Consider the following 27,736-nt stretch of genomic DNA (forward strand, 5'->3'; position numbering starts at 1 on the left):
ACTAACTTCATTTTAACAAATAAATCTCTTCCCTTCAATCAGGCCCATTAAATTTAATCCATTAAAGCCATACATTTTCCAGAATGTTTACAAAAGACACATATCGTGTTTATAAAGGACATAAATTCAGTCTCAAACTAAGGCAAAAAAGCCTCAATAGAACATGGATCACAGTACAGTGGGACAAAAATCAGATATTGTCTAGTAAAGTTCAGAGATAGGCTACAGTTTCACATAAAAACTTTCAGCAATAAATTAAGACTTAAAAAAAAAGTCTTAAAATGTACAAAGGACTATGAAGTGCAAAGTAATGTCACTGGACCAAAATTTAGTTTAATCATTTTATTTCAAGTGTAATTTTTAAAATCATAAATGGGGTTTTGTAATCCAAAGTGGAAACAATTATTCTTCATAGCTTCAGAATATGACAAGCAACTTCAGATCTTGCTTTCCAAACCCAGTCTTCTTTGCTATTTTTCAGACTTCTGAGACCTAGTATTTAAGCTGCTCCATTCCAAATGTACAGTTTTAGACAACTATTGTACACTTAAGATTTTACTGAAAGCAGTCCATCAAATATAAAGACTGGTTTCTATCCAAGGATCAGCAGTGAGGGAAGAAATATTAAACACCTATCAAAAAATCACTTATTTATTTAAAAAATAACAGAATCAGTGCTATTCTCTGTCATGAAAGAGAACATGTAAAATTTATTTAAATTACTTTTGTGGACTTTGGTAATCTTTTATTACCCACACAGACCTCAATCTTAAAGTTCTTTTAGGCAAAGTCACCATCAGGATTTAGAGTAAAATGAGTAAAAATCCTGGGTACTAACACGGCCCGAAATGTGCTATTCCAAAGAGGAACAGGTTACTACTTTTGAAGAAAAGAGCTGCTCTGATAACTTCCCTCAAATGCTTATTTTAAATAAAAATAGTTAATGGAAATATTTTCTAAACCAACTTTGGGCACACACTGCCCACCAAATGAAAAAGGAAATTACTTTCTTCCCTATTTTAGGAAATTTTCCAACTTTACTTTTAAGATTATAACTTTTTCAATTTTTTACTTTCTAATACAGTATATAGACTTTTAAAATTTTGCATTTCAATGTAGTGAGAGTTCTTTTTCAGATGATCTTCACAACCCAGAACACAGACACCAGAGCAACCCTCAGAAGTCACACTGTTCAACTACAATGAGATGAAAATGGACGGATATCTGAAGTAGGTATGCCCTCTGCTCCAAAGCTGAGCAAGCGCTTTTAACATGTGACCAACACAGAACTCCACGCTTCTGGAGATTCCTCAAGCTCAAAACAGTTCCATTTAATAAGTCAATATATTATTCTTAAAAATTAAGTTTGGTCACTAGGAAAGACTGAACAAAAATTATTCCCCTCCCCTCAACACAACAACCATATAGCTTTAGTCACCCCCTCTGCTCCCCACAAAAATGGGGAAGTAGTGGAGGTTGAAACCTTTAAATCTGAAATTTCAGCTCCTAAAACACTGCGGCTATTTGCTCAAACTGCAGGTCTACGTCTTCCTTCTCCAATACTTCCCCGATTTATAAATTTATTTACACACACACACACACACACACACACACGCACACGCACTCACACTCACACACATACTCTTACTCTCAAGTAAGACACTTTTTTGTGTTTGTTGATAAATTATGAGGATTATGAACTAGGTGTGTACAGGGTTTCATAGGTGCTTTGTAAACATCAGAGTCACTTGGGTCCTTTTCTCCAAAAGCCTGAAATCAAATTACGCAGCCAGGGATCACTACTTTCCCAGACGCTGTTCACAGGCTGCATATTGACGAAGGGCAGAGAAAAAGTCCTCATAACTGATGTTCAGATGGGAAGGCAAAGAGCTGAAAAGAAAGCACAGGGAAAAAAAGCAATTAAATGATACACTATAATTTGGAGGGGGAACCAGAAGGATAATGACCCAAAGGAAGTTAAGGACAGAAGAAAGTAAATTCTAAGTGTAGGGTATGTCAAACCTTTTCTACTAAATGACTGCTAAACTCACTGTGAAACAGTCCAAGTAAAAAACTTTCTCTCCTTCTTTCCATAAGAAGAGCAACTTGTATTTTGAGATAGTGATTCAGAACATATAGTAAAGCCTAAGTCTAAATTAATATAAAACTGGAGACCTATTTATAAAGAATCTCATTCAAATTCACTTTAAGAACTCCTTCCTGAAGCACCAGGGTAGTGGCTCAGTCATGATCCTGGGGTACTGGGATCAAGCCCCACACTGAGCCCCACACTGAGCCCAGCACTGAGCCCCACACTGAGCTCAGTGGGGAGTCTGCTTCTCTCTCTGCCCCACCCCCTGCTCATGTGAACTCGCACACGCTCTCTTTCTCTCTCTCAAATAAACAAATACATAAATAAAATCTTAAAAAAAAAAAAAAAAGAAAAAGAACTCCTTTCTGTTAAGAGTATAGCCAGTACTACTTGAACAGTTTATGAAAGCCAGGATTAACACTGGCAGAATAGCACAGATCCTTCTATGACTGTATGTTAAAACCATGCGGTGAGCAACCAGTAAGTTTTTATCTCTACCATTTCTAATTGCTCAAGGAGGCAATTAGAGTGTACTGTAAAGGCAAACACTTTAAAGGCAGACTGAACATACAGCCAGAGGGTTCCCCTTTAAGTATTTTAAATACTTAATATAATTTTCAATAATTAACATAAACAATTCTCTAATTTATACAGCTTTATTGTGAGGCGTTGGAAATTCTAAACTGTACCAGAGCCAAACACCAGGTCAGAGTACAAGCCACAGAGTTCCAGTCACATGCACCACTGGGCAAACTACCATGAACGAACTGCTGACCTGACCGTGTGGTGCTCATAGCTATGCCTTCTTCACCCTTCCTTTCCCCTTCCCTGGCTTTACTGAAATACAATTGACTTACAATCTTGTCCCTTCCTTTAACTGCCCAAAATGCTGAGAGATGTCTCCTTTCCCTCCATTTCCTTATCTCTTAATAATCTCTGCCCTCAAACTTTTATCTCATTCACCGTACTTCAGAAATAAGCTCACAAGATTTCCTCAAAGGACAAAGTCAGCGATCCTCCTCTTGCTGAAGCATCCTTCAGACATCCTCTTCAAACAACCCACTTTCCTCAGTCTTTCTCTTTTATCCTATCAATGGCTTCCTCTCCTTTCATTCCCCAAAAAGCTCTCAGCGCCACTACCCCTCAGTGCCTCCAAAGTGGTCTTGCCATTCTCCTCCATCTCCTTCTCCATATTATAATTAAGACATTAAGACCTAACAGTGCTTCCAGTCGGATGGGCAGCAGACCTCAATATAATGTGACACAGAGCTAGGACAGAAATATGTACAAAAATCCACGAGAAAGTTTGTTACGTGTTAGGTATCTGATATCCATTATCAGACTTAAATCCTCAACTTCTTATTAAAATACCCATTTGACAAATACAGAGAAGCTTACACAACTATCCAAAGTCATGTTACTGAATTGCATTGCTAAGATTCGAAAGGAGATAAATCTGTTCTACAACACATGCTTCCCTCCAAACCATGCTCAACTTCACAAGAAATCACTGCTAGCTTTCTTGGAGCCCAACCCAAAGGTACCTGAAATCAAACTCAGAAAACCCAAACTCAGAAAAAGAAATAAGAGAAATAGACACCTATCACAAGAAAACCCAGAGTTTGGAGATGTAGGTTCTAATTTCACTTTATTACAAGCAATAATAAGAGCAATGTCTCTTCCCCCTTCTCCTCACCTATAAAATAAGGAGGTAAGACCACATGGTCTATAGCTCTTCCTGCCTGGCATGCTATGCGTTCTTTTCTGCCTTCTGATTCCACAAACCGTTTCCCTGTCCTGCCCCTGAACTTGAAGCACTTCTTAAAAGACCAAAAGATCGCTCCGTACTGTGCTCTGCTATATGCACCTGAGAAAGTTCCTTTATTCTCACTGGTTCAACTACTACTACTTCCTAGGTACTGTCAGTCTTCAAATACCCTTTTTTTGCCTTGAGTTCTCATCCATGGACCAATTCTGCATCTTCATCTGCTCTCCTAAGTGTTTCCACTAAATAGTCTATGGCCTCAAAATCAACTTATCCTTGAATTCAACATTTTCTCTTCAAAAATCAATGTTCCCTTGACTTTCTAGTCTATTAAGTGGGGAGTCTGCTTCTCCCTCTCCCTGTGCTGCTCCCTCTGTTGTGCACTGGCATTCTCTGTCAAATAAATAAATAAAATCTTTAAAACAAAATAAATCAAATCAGGGGTGAGCAAATGCAGCCCAAGAGCCTGCCACCTGTTTTTGTGAATACTGTTTTGCTTCGAGAGTCACACATATTTGTTTATGTACTATCCGTGGCTGCTTAGCTACACTACGAATGTTGAGCAGCTGCAACAGAGAGGAATAGCTCGAGACTGTATGGCCCACATACTTACTTGAAATATTTTCCACCTAGTCCTTTATACAAAAAGTTTGGCCAACTCTCTTCTAAACAGGCAATTTCATATTCATCATTGTATGATCTCCTAAATCATAGTTATGGACTTCCACTCACCTCTCCACCTCATCCTTTCCCAGATTGAATCTACTCTAGTACACAGTGCCAAACAAATCTTTTAAAATCAGACACTTTATGCTATCCACAGGTTCAGTGGCTTCTTACTTCCTGTCAAAACTGTTATACATATTCTTTATGCTGGTATTTAAAGCCTTCCTAGCATCGATACCCCCAAATTATGTGTTTACATCTTACAGAGGTGACCCCTGACCAACATGGGTGTAAACTGCACAAGTCCACTTACACAAAGGTATTTTTTGATAAATGCAGTATAGTACTATTAATTTATTTTCTCTTCCCTATAATTTAAAAAACATTTTCTTTTCTCTAGCTAACTTTATTGTAAGAATATAATAATTGTGTTAATTGGTGTTATTCAGTTGGGCTTCCAGTCAAAAGTAGGCTATTAATAGTTAAGTTTTTAGGGGGTCAAGTTACATGCAGATTTTTGACTGTATACGGGGGCCCCCATAACACTCACATTGTTCAAGGATCAATTATTCTACCATCTAATGCTATAGTGCTAAGTCTCCATTCTGGTACAGCCAGTTCCCTACTTCTTGAAAATAAGATGTTCATTGCTCACCTCCCAGGTTTTCTACCTTTTCCTACCATCATCCGCTACACTTCTCACCTTTTTTTCTAATTATAGAAATGCTATCCATTTTACATACATACCCCAGAGCAAGTTACATCTTTTTTTTGTAAAACCAACAACTCCGGCCCACAGAGGTATCTCTCCCTCCTGGTCTCTTATGACAATGTGTATCAGAACCAAATACTTGCACAAACATATTCTCTTGTGTCTGAGTCCTCTACATATGTCTTTATCTTACCACTGATACTGTGAGATACCTGAGGGAAAGGAACAGTACTGTCTCTGGGAATTATCACGATACCTAGTACAGTGCTAGGCTCGAGAAACACTTGCTGGATTGAACCAAAGTCAGCACATTTTAATTACTTACATAATCTCAGTCAATCTGATGTGCCAGGGAAGAAAGCCTAACATGCTGTCCACAGGACCAAACTTCAATACTAAATCAGGATCAGGAAAGCCAGTTGAACCTTAAAAAGAAATAAACAGGAATTTAACATGCATTGCTTACAAATAAAATGACCGAAGGCAAAATCTGTTAATCAAATTGGCTTTTTATGCTCTGAGGATGTTTCCTTTAGTGTTTTATCCAATCCCCACCACACTGCCCAACATTTACTTTAATATCTATGCTATTTCCATATGTCAAAGTTTTCTCTAAAGACCATTTAACTGAACTGATTACCTGATAAGAAGGGGTAACCCCACTCCCATTCTAAACCCTACAGGTAGCCCCCAAATCCCATCCATCTTTCAACATAAGAGTTCTCCGGGCATTCTGGGAATCACACTGCTTTGGGGGCACAAATGCTTATAGAATCATGTAAGTTCATAGACTCATATAACTTCAGATATGAAAAGGAACTATAAAAGTAACTACTATCCTTCCTTCCCCCTACCCATTTTATAGCTAAGGACCCACAAAGATCAGCTCCCAGATATCCAGCATAAATGTTTTTTCCAGAGCCCCTGCCCTGGGGCGGGAAAACACTATACACCTGCCTCAACAAAGGCATGGCCACTTGGTCTCACAACCCAGTTTCCATATAAAACCCGGTTTGAGAAAAAGAGGGGATAAGGGGGGCGACTGGGTGGCTCAGTGGTTTAAGCCTCTGCCTTCAACTCAGGTCATGATCTCAGGGTCCTGGGATCGAGCCCCACATGGGGCTCTCTGCTCAGCGGGGAGCCTGCTTCCTCCTCTCTCTCTGCCTGCCTCTCTGCCTACTTGTGATCTCTCTCTGTCTATCAAATAAATAAATAAAAATATTAAAAAAAAAAAAGAGGGGATAAGGATAGCACAAGTGCCCCAAAAATTAAAGTAGTCACTGGTAGAACAGAAAAGATGCTATAATCCAAGAGACCCAGGCTCTAACAGTTTCAAATAACTTCAGTTTTGCCACTAACTTTTGGTCCCATAACCACCCCAGAGCTTAGCTGTTTCATCTGTTAAGTGAGAGGACTAGATGAAACAGGCTCATCTGGCAGTAATAAAGAATTATTTCCGTAAGGAAGTTTCTTTAAAGTCCATATTAGTAAAGTAAGTGGACTAAGAAGAATATCTATTCCTCGACCTGGGAAAAAGCAAATTCTCTTTAGTTTAAAAAAAAACCAAATTAAATAAAAAATGGCAAGAAGGAACTTCTCACAAATGGTAGTCTAAAGGTGATGAATCCTCCCCCATAAAAAACACATATAAAACTGGACAAAGCCAAACATTTAAGGGGACTGGGTACTGTCCAGAAGCAGACAATTATTCTTTTTATAACAAGAAAACAAAACAAAACAAAACACTAGCCAGAGCGTCAGGTAAGAGCAGTGGTAAGGGTCTTTGTCTCCTGCCTGGGAATGGTCCTAACTCCCCATGCCTCTACCCTCAGTCAAATGGCGAGCACCACATTTTTACCAGCATGGGGCTCAGAGTAAAACTAGCAGATTTGGTGCTTGTAGACAAAAGGTACACACTCAATTCGGAACTGGAGATTGGCGGGGGGGTGGGGGATGATGATGATGAAAACCTAGGGTTTTGCCAGCTATAAGTGGAAAACTCAGAAGTGAACAAATGAGGAAAAGCCACAGCCTGCTGGCCTGATGTTGTAGCCCCAATGGGGGCAAGCAGTATAATGGTCAGAAATTTACCAGGAAGATCCCAAAAACAAGGGCTCAGATAAGCTCTCCACACACCCACAGCTGACCAGGAAACTGCATACATGCAAAGGAGGAAAGAGGGCAGGGGAAGAGGGCATCAAGAAAGCCAGTGAAAACAAACAGCCAAGAAGACTTGAGAACTGTGGCAACTCTGAATGCAAGGGAAGGGAAGCCTTACAAACTTAAGGTGTTTGAGCACAACCAGTGTGCATATCATAGTCTGACACATAAAACTAGACAGACACAGGCAGTCAGACTAAAAAATAATATAAAAAATAGAAAATTTGAGCAAAGATAGCAGTTGGCATCTTTATATATACACAACATCATCTTGTGCTTAAAAAATCTTAAGACTCTGAAAAATGAACTACCAGAACTATTAAATGAATTTTAGTAAGGTGGCAAGATACAAAATCAATATTTAGAAAGCAACTATATTTCCACATATTACCAACAAACAATCCAAAAACAAATCGAGAAAACAATCCCATTAATAATAGCAACCAAAAGAATAAAATACTTGGGAATAAAATTAACAAAGTACAAACCCAAATCCCAAAATTAAAAAACATAGTTAAAAGAAAAATTAGGACCCAAATAAGTGGAGAGATATGCCATGTTCATGGATTGGAACGTTCAATATTGTTAAGATGGCAATTCTCCCCTAACTGAGCAAGATTCAACTCAATCCCTATCAAAACAGGGTGTCTCTGTGAAACTGACAAACCTATTCTAAAACTTACATGAAAATGAAAGGGCCCTGAGTGTAGCCAAAGTTGTTTAACTTTGAAAAAGAAAATCAAAGTTGAAAGACTTATCCTACATGATTTCAGTTTACCACAGCAGATGCTAAAGTAATCAAGACAGTGTGGTATTTGAAGGACAGACAATATAGAACAATGGAACAGAATAAGAAGTACAAAAATAAATTCAAGGATTTATGGTAAACGGAGTTTCAACAGAGGAGTCACAGTAATTCAAGGAGAAAAAAATGGTGGTAAAATGGTGGTAAAAGAACAACTGAGTTTGTTTATCCCACATTATTCACAAAAATTAGGTCGAAATGGATTACAGATTTAAACGTAACAGCCAAAGTGATAAAAATCTAGAAAACAAGAACTGTGACTCTGGGTTAGGCAAAGATTTCTCTTTTTATTATTTATTTATTTATTAATTTTTAAAAGATTTTATTTATTTGAAAGAGAGAGAATGAGAAAAAGCACAAGAGGTGGGAGGGTCAGAGGGAGAAGCAGACTCTCCATGGAGCAGGGAGCCGGATGTGGGACTCGATCCCAGGACTCCAGGATCATGACCTGAGTTGAAGGCAGTCACATAACCACTGAGCCACCCAGGCGCCCAAGATTTCTCTTTTTAAAAATTTTTTACGATTATTAACATATAATGTATTATTTGTTTCAGGGGTACAGGTCTGTGATTCATCAGTCTTACACAATACACGGTGCTCACCACAACACATACCCTCCCCAATGTCCATCCCCATCCTTCCCACCCTCCTCCACTCCAGCAACCCTCAGTTTGCTTCCTAAGATTAAGAGTTAGGCAAAGATTTCTTAAATATGACACCAAATATGTGATCCACAGAAGGAAAAAAATGATAAACTGGACTTCTTAAAGAGTAAACACTTTAAAAGAAACTGTTAAGAAAAAAAAGCCATGGATTGTGAGAAAGTATTCATTCATAAATCATACCTTACTACTGAAAGAAGATGTGCACCCAAAATACACAGACTTCTGAAAGTAACAAGACAAACTACCCATTAAAGACAGGCAGAATGTTTTGAATAGATTCTTCACCAAGAAGATACAGATGACAAATAAGCACATGAAAAAAGCTCAAGTCAGTAGTCATTAGGAAAATGTGAACTAAAACCATAATAAGATACTACACACCCACCAGAACAGCGAAAATTAAACACACACACACACACACACACACACACAATACTAAGCCTTGGCAAGGCTGTGAAGAATCTAGACTCCTCTACATTGCTGGTGGAATATAAAAATCAGTATAGCCTCTTTGGAAAATAGTTTGGCAGTTTCTTAAACATTCACTCACCATGCAATCTGGCAATTCCACTATTAGCTATGTACCAAGGAAAGGACAACATGTCTGCACAGAGACTGTATGTGAATGGTCACCGCAGCAGCATGCAAACAAACCTAATGCACATCAACTGATGAATGAATCAACAAAATATACATCCATACAACTGAATACTGTTCAACAAAAAGTAATGAGGTATTAATATATGCAACATGGATGAACCTTAATAATATGCCGAGGAAACAAAGCAAGACATTAAAGACTACATATGATTCCATTTATATATAACTTATAGAAAAGACTAAAGTATAGTCAAAAAGCAGATACGCAGTTGCCTTGCATGGGAGTAGGAACGGTGATTAACTGCAGTCACAAGAGAACTTTTGGGGGTGACCGTATTCAGAGGGTTTGCTTCCATCCGATCAGTAAGTTAAGGTATGGATTTTTCAGGGTTTACTACCCTGAAGATAGCACCTGGGCTCAACACTTCAGTACTTCTCCATAGGCTACCTTTGGTCCCTGCATCACTTTCAGGATACCCTCATAAATTACTCTCTGGCTGAGGCCTTACAGAATCCAGGAAACAGTCAACTCTCCAGTAACCTACACTGAGCCCCTGCAACAGTCTACTTTAAGTCTGTTCATTCAGCCTGAATACTGAATACAACAGGCAATGAGAAAAGAACAGGACAGTCGGGGAGGAGGTGAGTAGTCAATGTAAGTTGGGACTTAGTGAGGCCACGTGGCCAGAGAGCGACTATGCACTGGGATGAACATGTGTCAAAGTAGAAGAAACAAGAACACGGAGTCAAACAAATGACTGAGTTAGACAGAAAACGCATGATTAATGAGTAAGGTTAAGTGGAAACTCTATGTGAATGAACAAAAAAATGTATGTCTGAAATTGTATGGCTATAGAAGCTATCAACGGACATGAACTTGTTAGAAGCGCTGCCTTTATTCAAAAGGATCAAGGATAATGCCAGTAAGCAGAAGAACCATAAAGTTAATGCAAAAAGTTCCTAGGGGGCTCTACAGAGAATCAGCAAATTAAAGGCTTTTTTATAAATAGTTACAGGGAAAAAAAAGTATAATGTTATACTTAGTACAATATGACAAATATAGTAAGTATATTTGGTATCACGTAATAGAAAGTCCTAAAAATAGAGTGATGATTAATGGTAAGATTATATTCTTTGGAATGCCTCCTAAAGAGCTGTTAAATTCAAACTTATCAGATAGGTCAAACTAAGAAGACACAGTGAGAAGAGTGTGATATTATAATATAATAAAGAATATATACTTGGTCTCTGTCAAGGTTCCTGGCACAGAGCTCCTAAACTCCTTGCCATTTCCTGAATGATAGGAGAGGAGTACTTTTTGTTATTTATAATAAGCACCCTTCCACCATACCTGAGTTTATGTTAATTATGACTCTTGGTGAGCCTCTAGACCTCTAGATAACTTTAGGAAGGGAGCTAGTTGCCAAAGAAACCAATCATGTGATTAGAAGGCTGAAACTTTCCTCCTTCCCTTCCAGACTCCAGGTATGGAGGGGAAGAGAGGCAGGAGACAGAGTTCAAATCCTAAGAGGCACTGATTTAATTAATCATGCTAACATAAATGAACCACCATTAAAAACCCCTAAAAGACAGGGTTCTTAAAGCTTCCAGGTTGGTGAACACAATGACTGCACCCTCCCCTGCCAAGACCTTGTCCTAGACTCTTACACTGGGCTGTTCCTGAGTTGTAGCCTTTATAATCAATGGGTAAACAGAAGTGAAGGTCCCACCTAAGTTCTGCGAGCCACTCTAACAAACTAGCAAACCTTAGGCGACAATCACGGGAACCCCCCATTTATAAGCAGTTGATCAGGTAGCCAGTCCAGGTGGCTGAGAAGTGGCTGAGAACTGTAACTGGCATCTGAAGTGGGGACAGTCTTGTGTGACTGAGCCTTTAAACCCGGAGAATCAAACACGGACTACAGGTGGTTAGCATCAGAAGTGAACTGAATTGCTAGACACTCCTGTGGTGTCTGAAGAACTGGAGAACTCACTATCGGTATGGGTAAATATCCCAGAAGAAGGCTGGTGACAACGTATTCAAGAATATTCATCACTGCCCCTCAAAATCCTCTCATATCCTCTCCTTACCAGTCAGTCCTCATGCAAGTGAGTTGAATACAAATTTCGTATCTCAAAACCATTTTCACATGTGGGTCTTTAAAATTTCAGAAACATCGCAAGTGTAAAAACAACAAAATCAGGCGTTATCATGCAAGTAGAACCTAGATGTTCTCCTTCATACTGTACACTTGTGGGACAAAACTATAAATAAACATATATATATATATGCATATATATATATATATATATATATATATGTATGACTTACTAAGTAAACGGTCGAACATGTCTACATCCAAATCTGTGGATCTCTTTTGCTGCTGGGCTACTAATTGGCAAAAGTCCTGAGCAGCTCTCACAATATCTGCTTTTCCATCTTCTGGGGAGAGCACCTTCACTGCTGATCGGCAATTTAAAACTGGAGGAAAAACCAAAGTTATTAAATAAAACATCCTGTTCTAGACATATTTCAAAATCTGTTTCAAGAAATATTAAGTTCAGACTAAAATAAAAGTACAGTTGTTCAAGTAAACAAGAATCATTTAGGTCCTTCAAATTCAATATCAAAACATATACCTATTTACTCTCCTCTAAAAAGACTCACACATCACATTTGTGTGTATGTATTTATATATCGCCTTCCTTTTAGAGTGCTCAGAGACCTTGTATCTCTGAATGAATCCTCTAGAAAACAGGAATTATAGGCTAGTTTATAATCTTCACTCACCTAAAATGTCATCTACAATCACAGTACAGTTAGCAATAAACATGAGAGAAGATCAAAATAAAGACTGTAAGGAAAAAAATGTGTTTCAATGGAATAGGTATTGTCTTCTTTATCAGACTCTGATTCTATTGGACCTATTTTATAATTGATAGGATTCTATCTTATCTATTGATATGTAATTCTTTCTGATATGCAAAATTCTTTTTGCCCAGTAAAGTCTAACAATGCCAAATTCTTATCTATTGACATGCAAATTCTTCCTTGTCCAGTAGAGGATCAATTATCTTCTCTGTAACCCAACAAACAAACCAGTTTTGCCTCCATTTACATATTCATTTCAGTATTTCTGACCTGTGTGTCCATTCTCTGGACTCCCTTTTGAACTGGTTACAAAATCTGCCTGGTTCCTGGTCTATGAATTAAATGAAATCTTCAACATGTATTTATTTTTTAGTATCTATGAAAATCATAATTTTATCCTTTTCTGAAAATTATCTTTGAACAAGATGAAGAAATAAAAGTCTAAATCTGATGATTAAAGATGGTGACAATAAAGTGACAGAATTTACCTTGAAACACAAAACATATCTGCGTAAATTAGATACTCAATTTTATACTCATGCTTACCTTGATCATCTCTGTCATTACTATTTGCAAACTCTGGTGAGTATTTTGAACAATCTAAGCCCAAAAGTTCCTGCTGTTGTTTTAAAATTTCATCCATCAATCTGGAATTATTTCTTTTGAAAATACCTTAAAAAGAAAAAAAACAAGTAAACCCAACTAGGTTAATTTATCAACAATTAATGGATTTTGTTGTGAAAACAACACTGCTCCCAGAATTGGACAAATCCCAAATGAAACAAGTGACTGACTGAGCCTAACTAGAATCTAAAAGAAAAACACAACAAAATTTTGTTAATATAAAAGTCTAGAGTCAGGCTAATTTACAAAAAAAAAAAAAAAAAAGGGTGATTACTTAAGAGTCAGTATGAGTATGATAAAATTAGACTGAGAAAAGCATTTTACTTTTTTAAAAAATATTTTATTTATTTATTTATTTATTAGAGAGAGAGAGAGAGAGATCACAAGTAGGCAGAGAAGCAAGCAGAGAGGGGAGGGGGAAGCCGACTGAGCCAACTGCTCCCAGCTGAGCAGAGAGCCCAATGCAGGACCCTGAGATCATGACCTGAGCCAAAGGCAGAGACTTAACCCACTGAGCCACCCAGGCAACCCTGAGAAAGACATTTTAAGAGATCATTTACTTGAAACCTTTACTTACAGATTAAGAAACTGAGACACAAAATCCTTTAGAGACTTGTCCTAGAATTTAAAAACTATAGCAGTGATTTGGAGAGAGCCCTTGTCTTCCTGATTCCCAGTCCAATGAACTTTCCTTGCAGATCCACTATGTACATTCAGTACTATTACCTTAATTTAAAAGATTTTTATTTATTTATTTGAGAGAGAGAAAGCATGAGCCCACTCAGGGGGAGGGGCAGAGGGAGAAGAAAGAAAAAGAGTCTCAAGCAGGCTTTGGGCGGAGCATGGAGCTCCAGTGGGCTTGATCCCACACCCGAGATCCACAAACTGAGCTGAAACCAAGAGTCAGTCGCCCAACCAACTGCGCCACCTAGGAGCCCCTTGATTCGTTTTGTTTTTTGTTTTTTTTTTTAAATAAAGATTTTATTTATTTATCTGACAGAGAGAAAGATCCAAGTAGGCACAGTGGCAGGCAGGGGGAGAGGGAGAAGCAGGATCCCTGCTGAGCAGAGAGCCCAATGCAGGGCTCGATTCCAGGACCCTGAGATCAAGACCTGAGCCAAAGGCAGATGCTTAATCAACTAAGCCACACAGGCACCCCTTTATTTGTTTTTTTAATGATAAGACAAACTAGAATGAATTATGTAAAAAGCAGAGAGAATACACAAAGTAACAGAACCAGAATTTAGTAAATTCAAACAAAGCATGGAAAATGTACTACATAAAACTGTGTTTGGGGCACCTGGGTGGCTCAGTGGGTTAAAGCCTCTGCCTTCAGCTCAGGTCATGATCCCAGGGTCCTGGGATCAAGTCCCCCATCGGGCTCTCTGCTGAGCAGAGAGTCTGTTTCCTCCTCTCTCTCTGTCTGCCTCTCTGCCTACTTGTGATCTCTCTCCAACAAAAAAATAAATAAAAATTTTAAAAACAAAACCAAAAGTGTGTTTGATCCTTCAACCATGTACAGAAAAGTTAAAACTTTTAATTACTATTAGGTCATTGAAAGGGATGAAGAACTATGTGACGTATGTTTAGTATAAAACTAATAAAGAGAGCTCTAAAAACAAGTGACAAGTTTTTAGCTGTTTTCAGAGGGGGCATTTCTCCAATGGCCAGTGGGTTTTTTACTTTATATCTAAAGTGTTCCTACTCTGTACTCTCAGTCAGATTTGACTTTAAAGCACTTCAAAGATTAACTGGGAGAGAGAACACTGTAAATATAAATAAAATTACACAGAATCTGCTGTATACACATGTCAACTTGGTGGTGTATGTGTTACAGCAATTCAAAGATAAAAAAGCAGTCTCCTTTATTTTAAAAGAAAGGGTTTGTAAAATAAGCAAGACTTGAGCTACGCTGACTTGAGAAACTTAAAAAAATGAGAATACTGTTTTTCAGGAGAAAAAAAAAAAAACCCAAAACCTGAATTCAAAAGACAGACAAATGTTGCTGGAGCAAAGGATCTGAGAAAAGGAGACAGACCTAATTTTCACTTTATGGTGTCTACCGAACAGGTAACCAACAATTAAAATTCCAAAGCAATGTGGTAATGGTGGAAATTTAGAACTTCAGGAAAATTAACCTGACAACACTACAGAGAAAGGGAGGCAGGAGAGTACTGTAATAGCCCACTCATAACCTGATGAAGCAATGGAAGGAGTTCATTATAAAAGAACTGACACAATGAAGAGCGTGACTTAATCAGAGGTGAACACAGAAAATTCCATGACTTTAATCCTAGCAAACAGAAAATAGTAACTTTTTTTTTAAAGTGGGGAAATTCTAGCAGAAAAGTGGTTTGAAGGAGAATAAGCTTAGTTTTAGAGAGCTGATGACAGAATATTTAGGCAGGGGATACCAAAAAAGTGATTAAGATACATGAGGAAATGACATTCAAAAGAGGTCCTCTAAGTACCATGTGGGTAGATATAGATCTTGAGAAGACAACAAATAAACGTCTGCTAAAAGAAGACAACAGGTCAGAGACTGGCCGGGGGACTTCAAAAAACCTCTTTAGGGTAAATGACGTTTCAACTGGCCCATGAAGAATTAGGAGAATTCTTCAGGGGTACACACAAGAAGTGAGAAATAAGATTTCCAAAGGTAAGGAAACACACATGGGGGAGAGCAGGGGCTAAGGTTGTGGCTCCTTTACGAAAGCCCACAATCACAAGATCAAAAGCCAAGAAATATAAATGCAAACATTGTGTAGTAGTACCCATACCCAGAGTGAAAGTAAACAAAAAAATATAGTCCCAAGTACAACCAAAATTTTTAAAGGCAGGTGATTAATATCAGAAGCTATTTGAAAAACAATGTTTAGTATAATACTACTTTTGCAACAACACAGATGTGCAGGATATGAACAGCTTTGAGTAAATCACATAATTCACATGTATGACACAAAGGCATATACTTCAAAACAACTATATAATACAGATTTAGTAATGTTATAAGATTTCCAATTATTTATGCAAATAAAAGATAATTTAGACCACACTTTGGTCTATATCATAGGTATAAATTATGGAAGACATATGAATTTTAAAAACAATTCCAAATCTCCACAACACTCCTGCCAGGACATATGGAACTTATTAAAATGTTAAATCTATTTCTTACACGAGCTAAGATTATTCATTTCAACAGTAACCTACCACTAGGAACCCTTGCTTTTGTCTATTTACACCACGATGGTCCCTTCCTTTGATACTCTGAAGATCTATGCTTCAGTTCTCACCAATTCAATTTGCCAATCCAATTCAATTTGCCTTAGCTTCCAGAGGAGAGTGGTAACACGCTACAGGAACTCCTGCTCTCTCCAAATCAATGGGTGATATTCTTTATTACCAAAATATCACCATCTCTTCTCAATCTATACCTTTCCTTCTCAATCTTTCTAAAGTGTTACCATTAATGACTACCCTGCTTCCTTCTCAAAATTCTATCCTTACCCCAGCTTAACTGAATGCCCTTTCTTAGCTCTACTCCCAACCTGTTTCTTGAATAGCACCTTCTCCCTTTTCACTGCAGCCGTTCCCTCTTCCCACCTGTAACTGGAGATTACTCATAGAATTCCTATCTCCACTTTATCTTTCTGTCCATGCGCTTTTTGCTCTCTAAGTCTAGTCACCCACAGGACTTTACAACCCCTCAGGACCAGGACAAGGGTAAGATGAGTGAGGCAAGACTTAAGGGGGCACCAAAAAACTCAGTTATTACGATAAATAATAACTTAATGCAGTATCTTTAACAACTTAATGCAAAAACATCCACGATGAACAAAACATTAAAATTTTAAGTAAAAACAGGATTAGCATTTGGTTAACAATTCCAGTTCTTTCAAATATCTAATTCTACCTAGAAGTCCTGTAAACATCTGAAAATGAACAAACCTAAAACCTGGCAGCTTATCTTTTAAAGCTAGTTCTCAAATACTTATATCAAGTTTGTTTGTTTCTTTGTTTTAATGGAACAGTACCATAAATGTAAAACTTACATGCACTTAGGGACACGGCCTGAAGGGAATAGGCAATGTAAGAATAGAGAATGTATAAGGATGATAGGACAACAGGTGATTTAAAATTGTCACTGTTGTTAAGCTATTTATATAATTAAAAGATTAAAAAAAAAAGCCATAGCCCTTTTTGTTGGTCTATTTCTAATAAAGGCATCACTACCTATGCAGTTACCCAGGCATCTTCTCTACTCTCTAGTATTTTCACTATCACCTCCAATGCCCTACTAATATGCTAAACCCATTATCTCTCCTACAGCAATATTTCCTATATCCATTTCCATTTGTTCCTTGTCCCCAATTATTTCAAGCAATTCTCTTCTTTAAAGTATTATAATCAATGGGTTTTCCTGTCCCTTCTAACATGTATTACTAGGTTGGCAACTAGACTAATTGTTGGATTCATCTTCAACTCTGACATATTCCAATTTTATTATCTCTGAAGGCCCCCCAAATGCTTAATGTATTAAGAACATACTGCTCAGATCAGCATTAAGTTGTGCCTAGGGACGCCTGGGTGGCTCAGTCAGTTAAGCATCTGCCTTCAGCTCAGGTCATGATACTGATGTCCTGGGATCAAGTCCTGCATCCAGCTCCTTGCCCGCCTGCTGCTCCCGCCTGCTGCTCACCCTGGTACTGTGCTTGCCCTCTCGCTCTGACAAATAAATAAAATCTTAAAAAAAAAAAAAAAAAAAAAAGATTGCAGCCAATGTTACCACACATGGTAGGGAGAAATAATGTTTATGAAACAAATGACTATTTCTCTGTAGTATGCTACTCCCAGCAAATTAGAATTGCCTTATGTCCCCCCCAAACATATGATTTAAGTCCAACGTCCATCCTTTGTGACCTTCCCAGCCCCACGCCTACTAAAACTCTACATAAGCCAGCTAAAATATCACTTATCCTCAAGAAGCCCTTTCCAACTCCCCAGCCAGATTTGCCCCATTCCTCCTTGGACTCACCCTCACCAAATACACACTTTGTTCAAACTCTGTAATAGAAAATATTCTACTTTTTATTCTAATTATAGCTTAATCCCCCTACTGAATTGCAGTCTTACTTATGAACTTGTGTCTTATTCATTTCTTTTCCCCTAAGGCACCTTCCACATAGCAGGAGTTCAATGTTTGTTTAAAAAACTGAATTATCAGTGCACAAAGTGCCACCAACAACAAAAACTAACTGGACAGGTCTCTGAATGGAATTTTTAAGAAGTTTCCAGGAACCTCTCACAATAAAAGCAGGCACTTCCTTAATGCACACAGGCAGAAATTCTGTTAAAAGGGAAGAATACAGAGGCACAGTTACAAAGTATCTTTTATAAGGATGCTCATAAAGTTATTTTAAACACAACCTTTGTCTTGGCTGATTTGGATGGAGAAATTAAATATATAGGTATTGCTTCTGAGAAGTGCTAAATACAGACAAAGCGCAGTATCAGCAAAATGATTCCTGATACCTCATAGCTTGCCTCCTCCAGAAATCCTGATTATATATCACACCCATCTCACTTTCCTATAAGCAATACTATCAACTTAAAATTTACTTCAGGATTCAATGTGTACCCACACATATTTCACATGATACACAAGAAATGCAACAAGATGTAAGAATGCCTTTGACTAAGACAGGCAATTCCTCTGGTAATAGCATAGTATGATATTATGCAAGTATTTATACTTATAGAGTTCTTTTTCTCATATCATAATTCATCTTTTTTGCCTTCATAGGCTCTCAATGGAAGCCAAAATGTTGTGAAATAAGTCAAACAGAGAAAGTCACTTATCATATGGTTTCACTTATTTGTGGAACATAGGATATAGCATGGAGGACATTGGGAGAAGGAAGGGAAAAATGAAGGGGGGGGAATTGGAGGGGGAGAGAAACCATGAGAGACCATGGACTCTGATAATCAAACTGAGGGTTTTAGAGGAGAAGGGGGTGGGAGGATGGGTTGGTCCCGTGATGGGTATTAAGAGGGTATGTATTGCATGGAGCGCTGGGTGTTACACGCAAACAATGAATCATGCAACACTACATCAAAAACTACTGATGTACTGTATGGTGACTAACAACATAATTTAAAAAAGAAAAAAAAAAGAAAGAAAAAATGTAATAAAAGAAACTATCACAAAAGTCATTTTATGTAAAAGGAAGTTGGGACCATAATCACTCAGAAATAACTAACCTAAGGGATTACCTAAGGGAAAAACAACTGCAAATACATTTTTGAGAAAAATCACACTTTACAGAATCATACAGTAATAAAATGAAATAACTGTTTTATCCCATCTTTTTACAGATGAGGAAATAGACCTAAAAAGGTTAAGCAATTGTCCTTCTTGGTTAAGAGTCTTTAAAACGATGGCCTGAAATCCAGGTCTCTCGGATTCTACTTACTCGGTTCAGTAACTATTTCTAACACTGATAAACACACAATGTTAAACCCACTTTACTAAAGACCCATTACATTCTGAATTCCCCTCCCCAAAGCTGAACTCTATTAAAATATATACAATTAGCGTTTTCACAAATAAGTCACATCTTTTGAAAAAAACTAGGACTAGAGCTCCTTTTTAAAAGGTTTTTAAGAAGACTTCCCAGGGCTAACAGTTATTTAAAGAATTTTGTATTATGTTTTGTTGCTCTACAAGTATATCTCATGTACTCTCAACTTCCTAAGTGTAAACTACCTGTAAATAGACAGAAAAGATATATGGAAGAACTATTTTTAAAAATACAGATTCACATGTACACACACCCATGAACATTTATAATTTCAATAAGAAATAAAATATCATGCTAAGAAAACTGGACCTCAGAAAGGCTACACTGTTTTTGGTATTTCTTGATAAACATTAGCTGTGCACTTTGGGGACCAAATGTAAACTTTTTAGTCTTAAGAAATATCTATTTTAAATTCTAGTATTCAAATCTACTTACAATGCTCAAAGTATAGACAACAAGGTAAAGTAATGTCCCCTAACCATCCACCCTGAACTGAATGCCCCCAACCTTACATCATAACACTTCCAGTTTTTACTATTTCTTAGTCTTTGTTCCCATACATGTGTAATCCTGGTTTATAGGATCATACAATTTTTTTTCACTTGTGTAACATGTATTCTTCCTCGGTGCTAATCTCGTGATTATTGTAACAATTGCATTATTTAACAAAAAAGTCTTTGCTGATTTTATTCAGCTCTCAAAATACAAAAATCAATACTTTAAAAACTGAGATCGTTACCATTATAGCTACGGCATATTCTCTCAGCATTTAGGTTTTCATCATATTCAAGGAAAAGAAAAATGCCACTATAACTGGTGAACACAGAAATTAAGTGGAAAAAAACATTATATGAGGTCAGACAGTTGTAGGCAAAAGGGTCATACAAAAGGATCTGTGGGCCTTAGTAATGAGCTGAGAAAACATTCCAGGTACAAAAGGAAACTGCTGGAAGGTTTTATTCAGGTTTCGAATGATGTTAACAAAAAAGATCACCTTGCTGGTGAGTGAAGAATGGATTATATAGGAGCCTGAATATCAATGATGATCTATCAGGTGGCTACAGCAATAATCCAGGTGAAAAATAATAACTCAAAGTGGGTGGCTGCAATGGACAATCAAAAGTAGTGTCCAATTTGAAACATATTCTAGAAGTAAGGCCAAGGAGGCCTGTTGATGAATTACAGGTGGAATATAATGTAAGAGATTCACAGAAGACATCTAAGTTTTTAGTTGAGCAATTAGTTCGAAGGTGCTAGTATCTTTTAAGATAAGAAAAACTGTGAGAGAGACAGGTCTGGGGTAGGGGGTAAATTCAAGAGTATTTTGGAAATGTTATGTATCTGAGATGTCAAATAAAAGTGAACCTGTTAGGCAGTGAGTTGGATATAGGAGCTGGAATTATGGGAGAGATCAAGACTGGAGATACAAATCTGGGTATGAGCATTTAAAGGCTATCTAAAGTGATAAGAATGGAGAAATCATCTGGTATAGGGGTCAACAAACTACTGCTATTGAGAACACAGCCTCCACCACTCACTTATGACTGAGTTTTGGACTCACTTGCAGAACTGAGTAGTTGTAACAGAGACCTCTAACCCACTAAGCCTAAAATATTTACTAGCTGACCCTTCAAGAAAAAGCTGGTTGACCTAGAAGATGGCATGAATGAGAGAAAGACAAGGCATATATACATATAAGCAAAACTCTAGGACACCCCAACATTCAGAAGTGGAACAAGTGAAGAGAAGCCAGAAGGCTCAGAAGGAACAGAGCAAGACAGGAAGAAATCTAAGCATATATGATAGCATCAAAGCCAAGACAGAAATATTTCAAAGAGAGTAGAATTAAGTATGCTCTACATGCTCTTAACTACCTATTAGAGTATATACTGTATTCAGGACGCTTACTGTAGTTTTCCTGAAATATCTACTATATTAATTAAAATGACATTTTAGAATCATAGAGTTCAATGTTTAGTCTACGCTTTCACTCAAGCATGCATACATTAACTGGGTAATACAACCATGACATATGTACTTTTTTTCAAATTAAGGTAACCAAGTAAGAAGAGGTTTTTTTTTTTTTTTAAGATTTTATTTATTTATTTGACAGACAGAGATCACAAGTAGGCAGATAAGCAGGCAGAGAGAGAAGAGGAAGCAGGCTCTCCACAGGGCAGAGAGCCCGATGTGGGGCTCAATCCCAGATCCCTGGGATCATGACCTGAGCTGAAGGCAGAGGCTTTAACCCACTGAGCCATTCAGGCGCCCCTAAGAAGGAGTTTCATTAGACAAGTATTCACTCAGCAAATCTTATCTGTATTCCTTAAACACTGCTTCTTTTTTAAAATTTATATGAAATGAATAATCAATTCCATAAAATGAGACTTTTAAAGCACCTATTTAATGTATCTTCTTTTAAATCTGAAATTAGAATTTTTATCATGGTTATCCCCTCCCTTCTATAGAAACGGATTTCAAGAAACATCTACAGCAGGTATTTACAAGGCAGGGTCCTGGGATCAAGTCCCACATGGGGCTCCCTGCTTGGCTCCCTCTGCTTGTGCTGTCAAATAAATAAATAAAATATTAAAAAAAAAAAAAAAAAAAAAAGACAAGGGAAGGGAAGAGAGAAAAGTGGGATAAACACTAAAATAATCTCTCCTAATTATAAAGCATAACCGGCTATGGAATTAATAAGTGTCCATCCTTCAAAGTGGCCTTTTATCCTTTTAAACTAGACACGTAAGTGACCTAGTGGTTACCCTCATTTAATTTCTCTAACATCCCAATTACTCTATCAGAAGCAATCTTCAGAGAAAAAAACATATACTTATGAAGCAATTATTTAAAATTTTAAAAAACTACCATTAAAATTTTACATGACTAAAGTAGTCATAACAAAATAAATCTTATATGCCATTAAACAATTTTACTTTAAGGGAGAGCCCCAGGATACTTCATTGGAATGAGCACACTGTAGCAAGGAAGAGACCTGTGACTGGGGCACAGCAAATGTGACAAGTGCTGTGCTTCCCAGCCCAGCTCTTCAGCAGGAGAGACGTGCGAGATTAACAAACCGCAGGGGATTTCTCAGCCTCTGGGTGCACATCTTAAAAATGAGAAGAATGTCTTCACATACTCTGCTTACCTGACAAAGACATAATTCAACACAGAGCAGAAGTCCCATAAAATTAAATTTGGTTGATTAAGAAAGTATGTCCTATAATTTATAGGATTAACCTCTGTATTAGTGGTATGAAGAAAATTCTATTTGCCTTCAAATACGTTACAAATTATTTCTATTACCTGTAGATAAGTACCACTTTAATCAAGGCTTTAAGATGACCCAACATAATTAGGAATAATACTAAAAGTGACTATATTATAGTCCTATTCTCTTACCAGTGGAGGTCAGTATAGCAAAACAATTAAGTACAAAACCTGTACAAGAAAATCTAGTTCAAATTCTAGAGCTGCTCCTTACTAGATACGGGTGCTTGGCTTTCTAAGTGTCAGTTTCTTGATGTGTAAAACTGCTAAGGATTTAATGCACTTCTTTGCATAGTATCTAGTACATAGTAAGAATTCAACAGAGACTAATTATTCCTACTAAGTAAAGGTTTTTTTTTTTTTTTTAAATTTTATTTATTTATTTATTTGACAGAGATCACAAGTAGGTAGAAAGGCAGGCAGTGAGAGGAGGGAAGCAGGCTCAATGCAGGGCTCGATCCCAGGACCCTGAGACTCTGACCTGAGCCAAAGGCAGAGGCTATAACCCACTGAGCCACCCAGGCCCCCCAAAGTTTATTTTCATACACGGGTGCAGTACTGTGGCTAAACAGAAGGGTACTCAAGAGAATGAGGTCATTTCAAAAGTTAACAAAAGCAGAGTAAGGCTTTTCAAAGTCAGCAAAATTGGGGATTGAATAACCAAGACCTTAACTAAAAGTAACAGAGCGGACGTTATAAGGATTGATGGTAACCTTTCGCTGGGTACCTAACTTTGTGGCACAAAGAGAGGACATTCCAGGATGCTAAGGTACATGTGAAATTCTGTACAGGACAAAAAGTACACAAAGGTGAAGATTGGGAACAGATGCTCCTATACATGAGTTTCCCCATGAAGAAGACAAGCACCTCAGTTTGTATTGCTCATTATAACATGATATAATCACAATACAAATGGATATTCAACACTTCTTCCAACTCCGTATTTCAATATGAGGAGAACAAGAAGTACTTAGTAAAACCATACCACCACCCAACAGCATCTGTGTCACTGTGCCAAATACAACTCGGACAAACTATGTTCATTTCCCTCCATTATTTTAGGGGTCCTGGGTATTCATGCTGGGAAACAAATTACATGAACAACACCAAACTACACATTGTAGGAGAAGCAAAAATGAAAAGGATAGATAAATCTGTGGAGCTTACAATCTAGTAAGATGATTCAAGCCCACAGACATGACTACTACTTTAGAAAAGAAATACCTTTACAGATGTACAAAGTTCTGAGGATATCCAAGGATAAAGCAAGATAAAAGAATGGAAGAGTCAAGACAGGCTACGTAAGAGGTCATAGTGAGTAAGGATGGACTTACAAGGATAAATGAGAGCTTCTGACTAGTAGACAGCCAATAGACAGTGAGAGGGAACATCAAGTAACCTAAACATGGATGCAGCAAAAGGTATGTAAGATAGTAAGAAGTAGGTTGGGGAGGCTGGGAGTACACTGGGCAGGCATTTTTAATGCCAGTGTGAGAAATCTGTACCCAAAAACAATTTCAGAAGATACCTAGTCCAGATTTACAACTTTACAACTATGGAAGTTAACACCAGAAAGAGCAACACAAAAGAAATCTGTTCTCCTGTTGCTGAATCTTCACATAGAAGACAATTCTGGAACACTCCAATTTATGCTAATAGTTTAGGGGCTAATTTATGCTAGTATTTTAGGGGCTAATATTAAGCCCCCACCCAGATTGCCTCCCTCATGAAAAGGAACATGAAGAATGAATAATCTGAAGTAAGGTTAAGTTGCAGAGTATCCCTCAATTTGTGCTAGCCTCAAACTTCAGTGCACAGAGGCGATGTATAGACAGTCTGATAAAAACAAAGATGCTCAGGTCCCACTCCCCTAATTCAGTCTGATCTAACTGTTCAATCTCTATTTTTTAAGATTTTATTTATTTATTTGACAGAAACAGCACAAGTATAGAGGGAAGGGCAGGCAGAGGGAGAGAAAGAAGCAGACTTCCCCACCGAACAGGGAGCCTGATGTGGGGCTCCATTCCAGCATGACCTGAGCTGAAGGCAGCCACTTAACCGACTGAGTCGCCCAGGGGTCCCTGAATCTCTGTTTCTTATAAGCATCTCCAATGACTCATTCTCAGATGGTCTCTTGGCCACATTTTGAAAAATACTGCCCTACAGCAAGGTCTCCGCATGGCACCAATAGAGCTAGGCAGTAAGAACAGGTCCCATCACTGAAGATAACAATACATACCCAGGTAAGGTGGAGTTAAGCATACTTCAAGTGAGACCCAGGCAAGCATAGCACCCAAAAGCCCCTAAACTCCAGTTTTTTTGCCACTCCAATTATGGTCATTTCTTTAGTTATAATCATGGAGACAAGTTAGGCAAATCTCTTTACTCAGGTCCTGTTCCTTGAGCTCCCTGCTCAATGGGGAGTCTGCCTTTCCCTCTCCCTCTGCTCTCCCCCTGCCAATGCTCTCTGGCTCATTCTCTCTCTCTCTAACAAATAAAATCTAAAAACCAAACCAAACCTCCTTTCTGTTTTTTTGTCAATATCTGGTTAGCTTGACTTCTTCCTTTTCATTAACAATCATTTTTCTTTTAGCAAATGTAACACAAGATATTTCTGAACCACATCAGCAATTCGTTAACAGGAACTGCTGGAACAAGGAAGTGTGGCAATATTACAATCTTTGTAGGTACAATAACCAAGTTAAGCTGTTAGCTATACATCTGCCTTCCCTTCTGGAATATAAAGGTACTTGCTTGAAAAGAATCAACTGTACATATGGGATTCACTTATAAGTCAATTCACCACATTGTTTAATGACTTCAACTAATTTCCATTTCTGCTTCACTTCTTTCCCCAGGCAGTATTTGTGTTGCCCTGGTTTAAGCAACGATGGTGTCCCTTCCTAACAGTCTTGTGATTTCTATTGGTCTGCTGACTACTTTGGGAAGTTCCATAAAATGTCAGTCCCCATTAAACTTTATCCTACAGGTTAAATCATTTGATGATGACAGGCTGAGTCACCCTATTCCTTGCTGACTGCAAGGAAGATGCCAGGTTAAAGATTAATACCCTCTAAGAGTTACGTCTGACCTCACCCTATCTTTCTGACAAAACCCCACAAATGACACCCACCTATCTGAGAAAGATTCTAAGGAAAAAAATCAAACTGTAGCTTCCGTGGCGCATACAAGTAATCTACATTACTGAACAGAGAATAAAATATTAGTTTCCTTTCCTTCATACCAGCACATCTAAATCATTGTTACGACACCTGTGTCTCTAAAAAAATATTCCACTGCTTTCAAGATCTAACTGAACTCAAGCCTGACATTTAGAGCCTTCATCAACCTTATCTCCAACTCATAATGTCCCACTGAAAGCCCATTTCCTCTGCCTGAACATCTCAAGTTCCTTCATTCGAAATTTCTCTCCCCCAATCTCATAGTGTATACTTACTCTTAGCACTTCTTGTTATTAACCCAGTCACTTAGGTATTTGTCTACTCCCCATAAGCCTGACAGTCCACGGAGTCAAATGCAAAATCACTAGGAATGTGCTCAGCACAGTGCTGAAGGTTTGTCACTACCCAGTAAGTGTTAAATTCTCGGACTTAACAAAATCCCCCACGGTGAAATGCATTCCCTTCATCAGAACTTAACGAAGGGAACTATTCTCTCAAGGACGGTGTTAACCACTAAGGATCAACCACTAAGTTAACCACTTAGTTAACCACTACGGATCTGCACACCACCCCAGAACTCTGAAGACTAAGTGGTTAGTTTCATTTTTGCCTATCCAGCCTCAGACTTCTCGCAGGCCCAGTTCAACTGCTACCTGGCCCCAACCCCTCACCTTATGCCTCTTACCCTTCACAGCCTGACACTGACTTAGGAGCGGTTCCTGGAATCTGAAGAAACACTGCGGTGCAACAAAAGGGCAAGTACGTGGAGAAGCACAGATGCTGGCGATCCTCAGGTCTCCTCTTTTGTGAAACAAGAGTGTACAGATACCATCTACCTTACCGGGGCATTGTAAAGAACAAGAAATGTTTTTAGACGCATAGAAAACGACTGAAACGAATAGAGGGACTTAGGAGGTGTTAGTAAATCCTCTCTCCCTTCCTCGAAAGCGCTGGCACCGTAATATGCACTCAAGGACCTCAGGACTTGGCAAGTGGAAGAGCCTGGAACGCCGCGGTGAGCGGCACGCCCCGGATACATCTGCCGGATGTGCGGTCCCGGCGGTCGAAGATGCCCCGGTCCCCCTACCCGCGCCGGACCTCACCTTGGTGGTCGTAGACGCTAATGTAGGAGATGCCCACAGCCATACACCACACCACGAGACTCGCGATGTCCGAGAAGCTGGGCTCCTGCTCCTCTTCGGTGACCACCAAGCCCATATGCACTGGCAGCTTCTCCAGGGAACGGCCGTCCGCGCGCCAGCGGAGCCGGAGGTGGGAGGCGGTCAGGCCCGGCCTCCCGCGCGGGTGCGGGTGGTGACGGCGGTTCCTGCCGGCAGCCCGGGGCTTGCGGAGCGTGAAGCCGAGCGGCGCTAGGACCGCGGCGGAGGCGGCGCGACAGCAGCGCCGCCAGATCCAGTTCCAGGTGCCGAACCGAACGCGGAGCCAGGAGGTGAGCGTGCGGTGCAGACAGAGCAGAGCGTGCAGCACCCGCCACACCAACTCGTACAGCCCCGTCATACTCTCGTGGCGCCCTCACCTCCCTCCCTCCTACACCCGCGGCGCGACGGCTTTTATCCAGCCCTGCGGCCGGCGCGGGCCATCGCTCCACGTTCCCCCGCCCCCCACGCCCGAACCCCTTTCTGCTGCCAACACCTCACCTCGCCCCCGCCGCCATCTTCCTCCTGCCTCGGCAGCCCCGCCCCCGCTAGTACATGGACAGTGCTGATTGGCTGGTG

General features: G+C 38.9%; 1 protein-coding gene across 1 annotated transcript; it reads right to left on the minus strand.

The window, feature by feature from the left end:
* On the minus strand, positions 1 to 27,722 carry NUS1 (NUS1 dehydrodolichyl diphosphate synthase subunit). Its single transcript, XM_032339701.1, has 5 exons — positions 27,104 to 27,722; positions 12,884 to 13,009; positions 11,798 to 11,947; positions 5,561 to 5,660; positions 1 to 1,890 (listed from the first exon to the last, which is right to left on the minus strand). The coding sequence occupies exons 1-5, from the start codon at positions 27,516 to 27,518 to the stop codon at positions 1,800 to 1,802; spliced, it is 882 nt and encodes a 293-aa protein (XP_032195592.1). The 5' UTR covers positions 27,519 to 27,722; the 3' UTR covers positions 1 to 1,799.
* Positions 27,723 to 27,736: the final 14 nt, after the last annotated feature.

This window comes from Mustela erminea, chromosome 4 (assembly GCF_009829155.1).
Source record: "Mustela erminea isolate mMusErm1 chromosome 4, mMusErm1.Pri, whole genome shotgun sequence".
Lineage (NCBI taxonomy): Eukaryota > Metazoa > Chordata > Mammalia > Carnivora > Mustelidae > Mustela > Mustela erminea.

Coding starts and splice junctions, on each gene's coding strand:
- NUS1 (XM_032339701.1), bottom strand. CDS start 27,518: ATGACGGGGCTGTACGAGTTGGTGTGGCGGGTGCTGCACGCTCTGCTC. Junction 5,661..11,797: donor CATGTTCGACCGTTTACTTA/GTAAGTCATACA, acceptor TTTCTTTTTAAG/GTTCAACTGGCTTTCCTGAT. Junction 1,891..5,560: donor ATCAGATTGACTGAGATTAT/GTAAGTAATTAA, acceptor CTTTCTTTTCAG/CTCTTTGCCTTCCCATCTGA.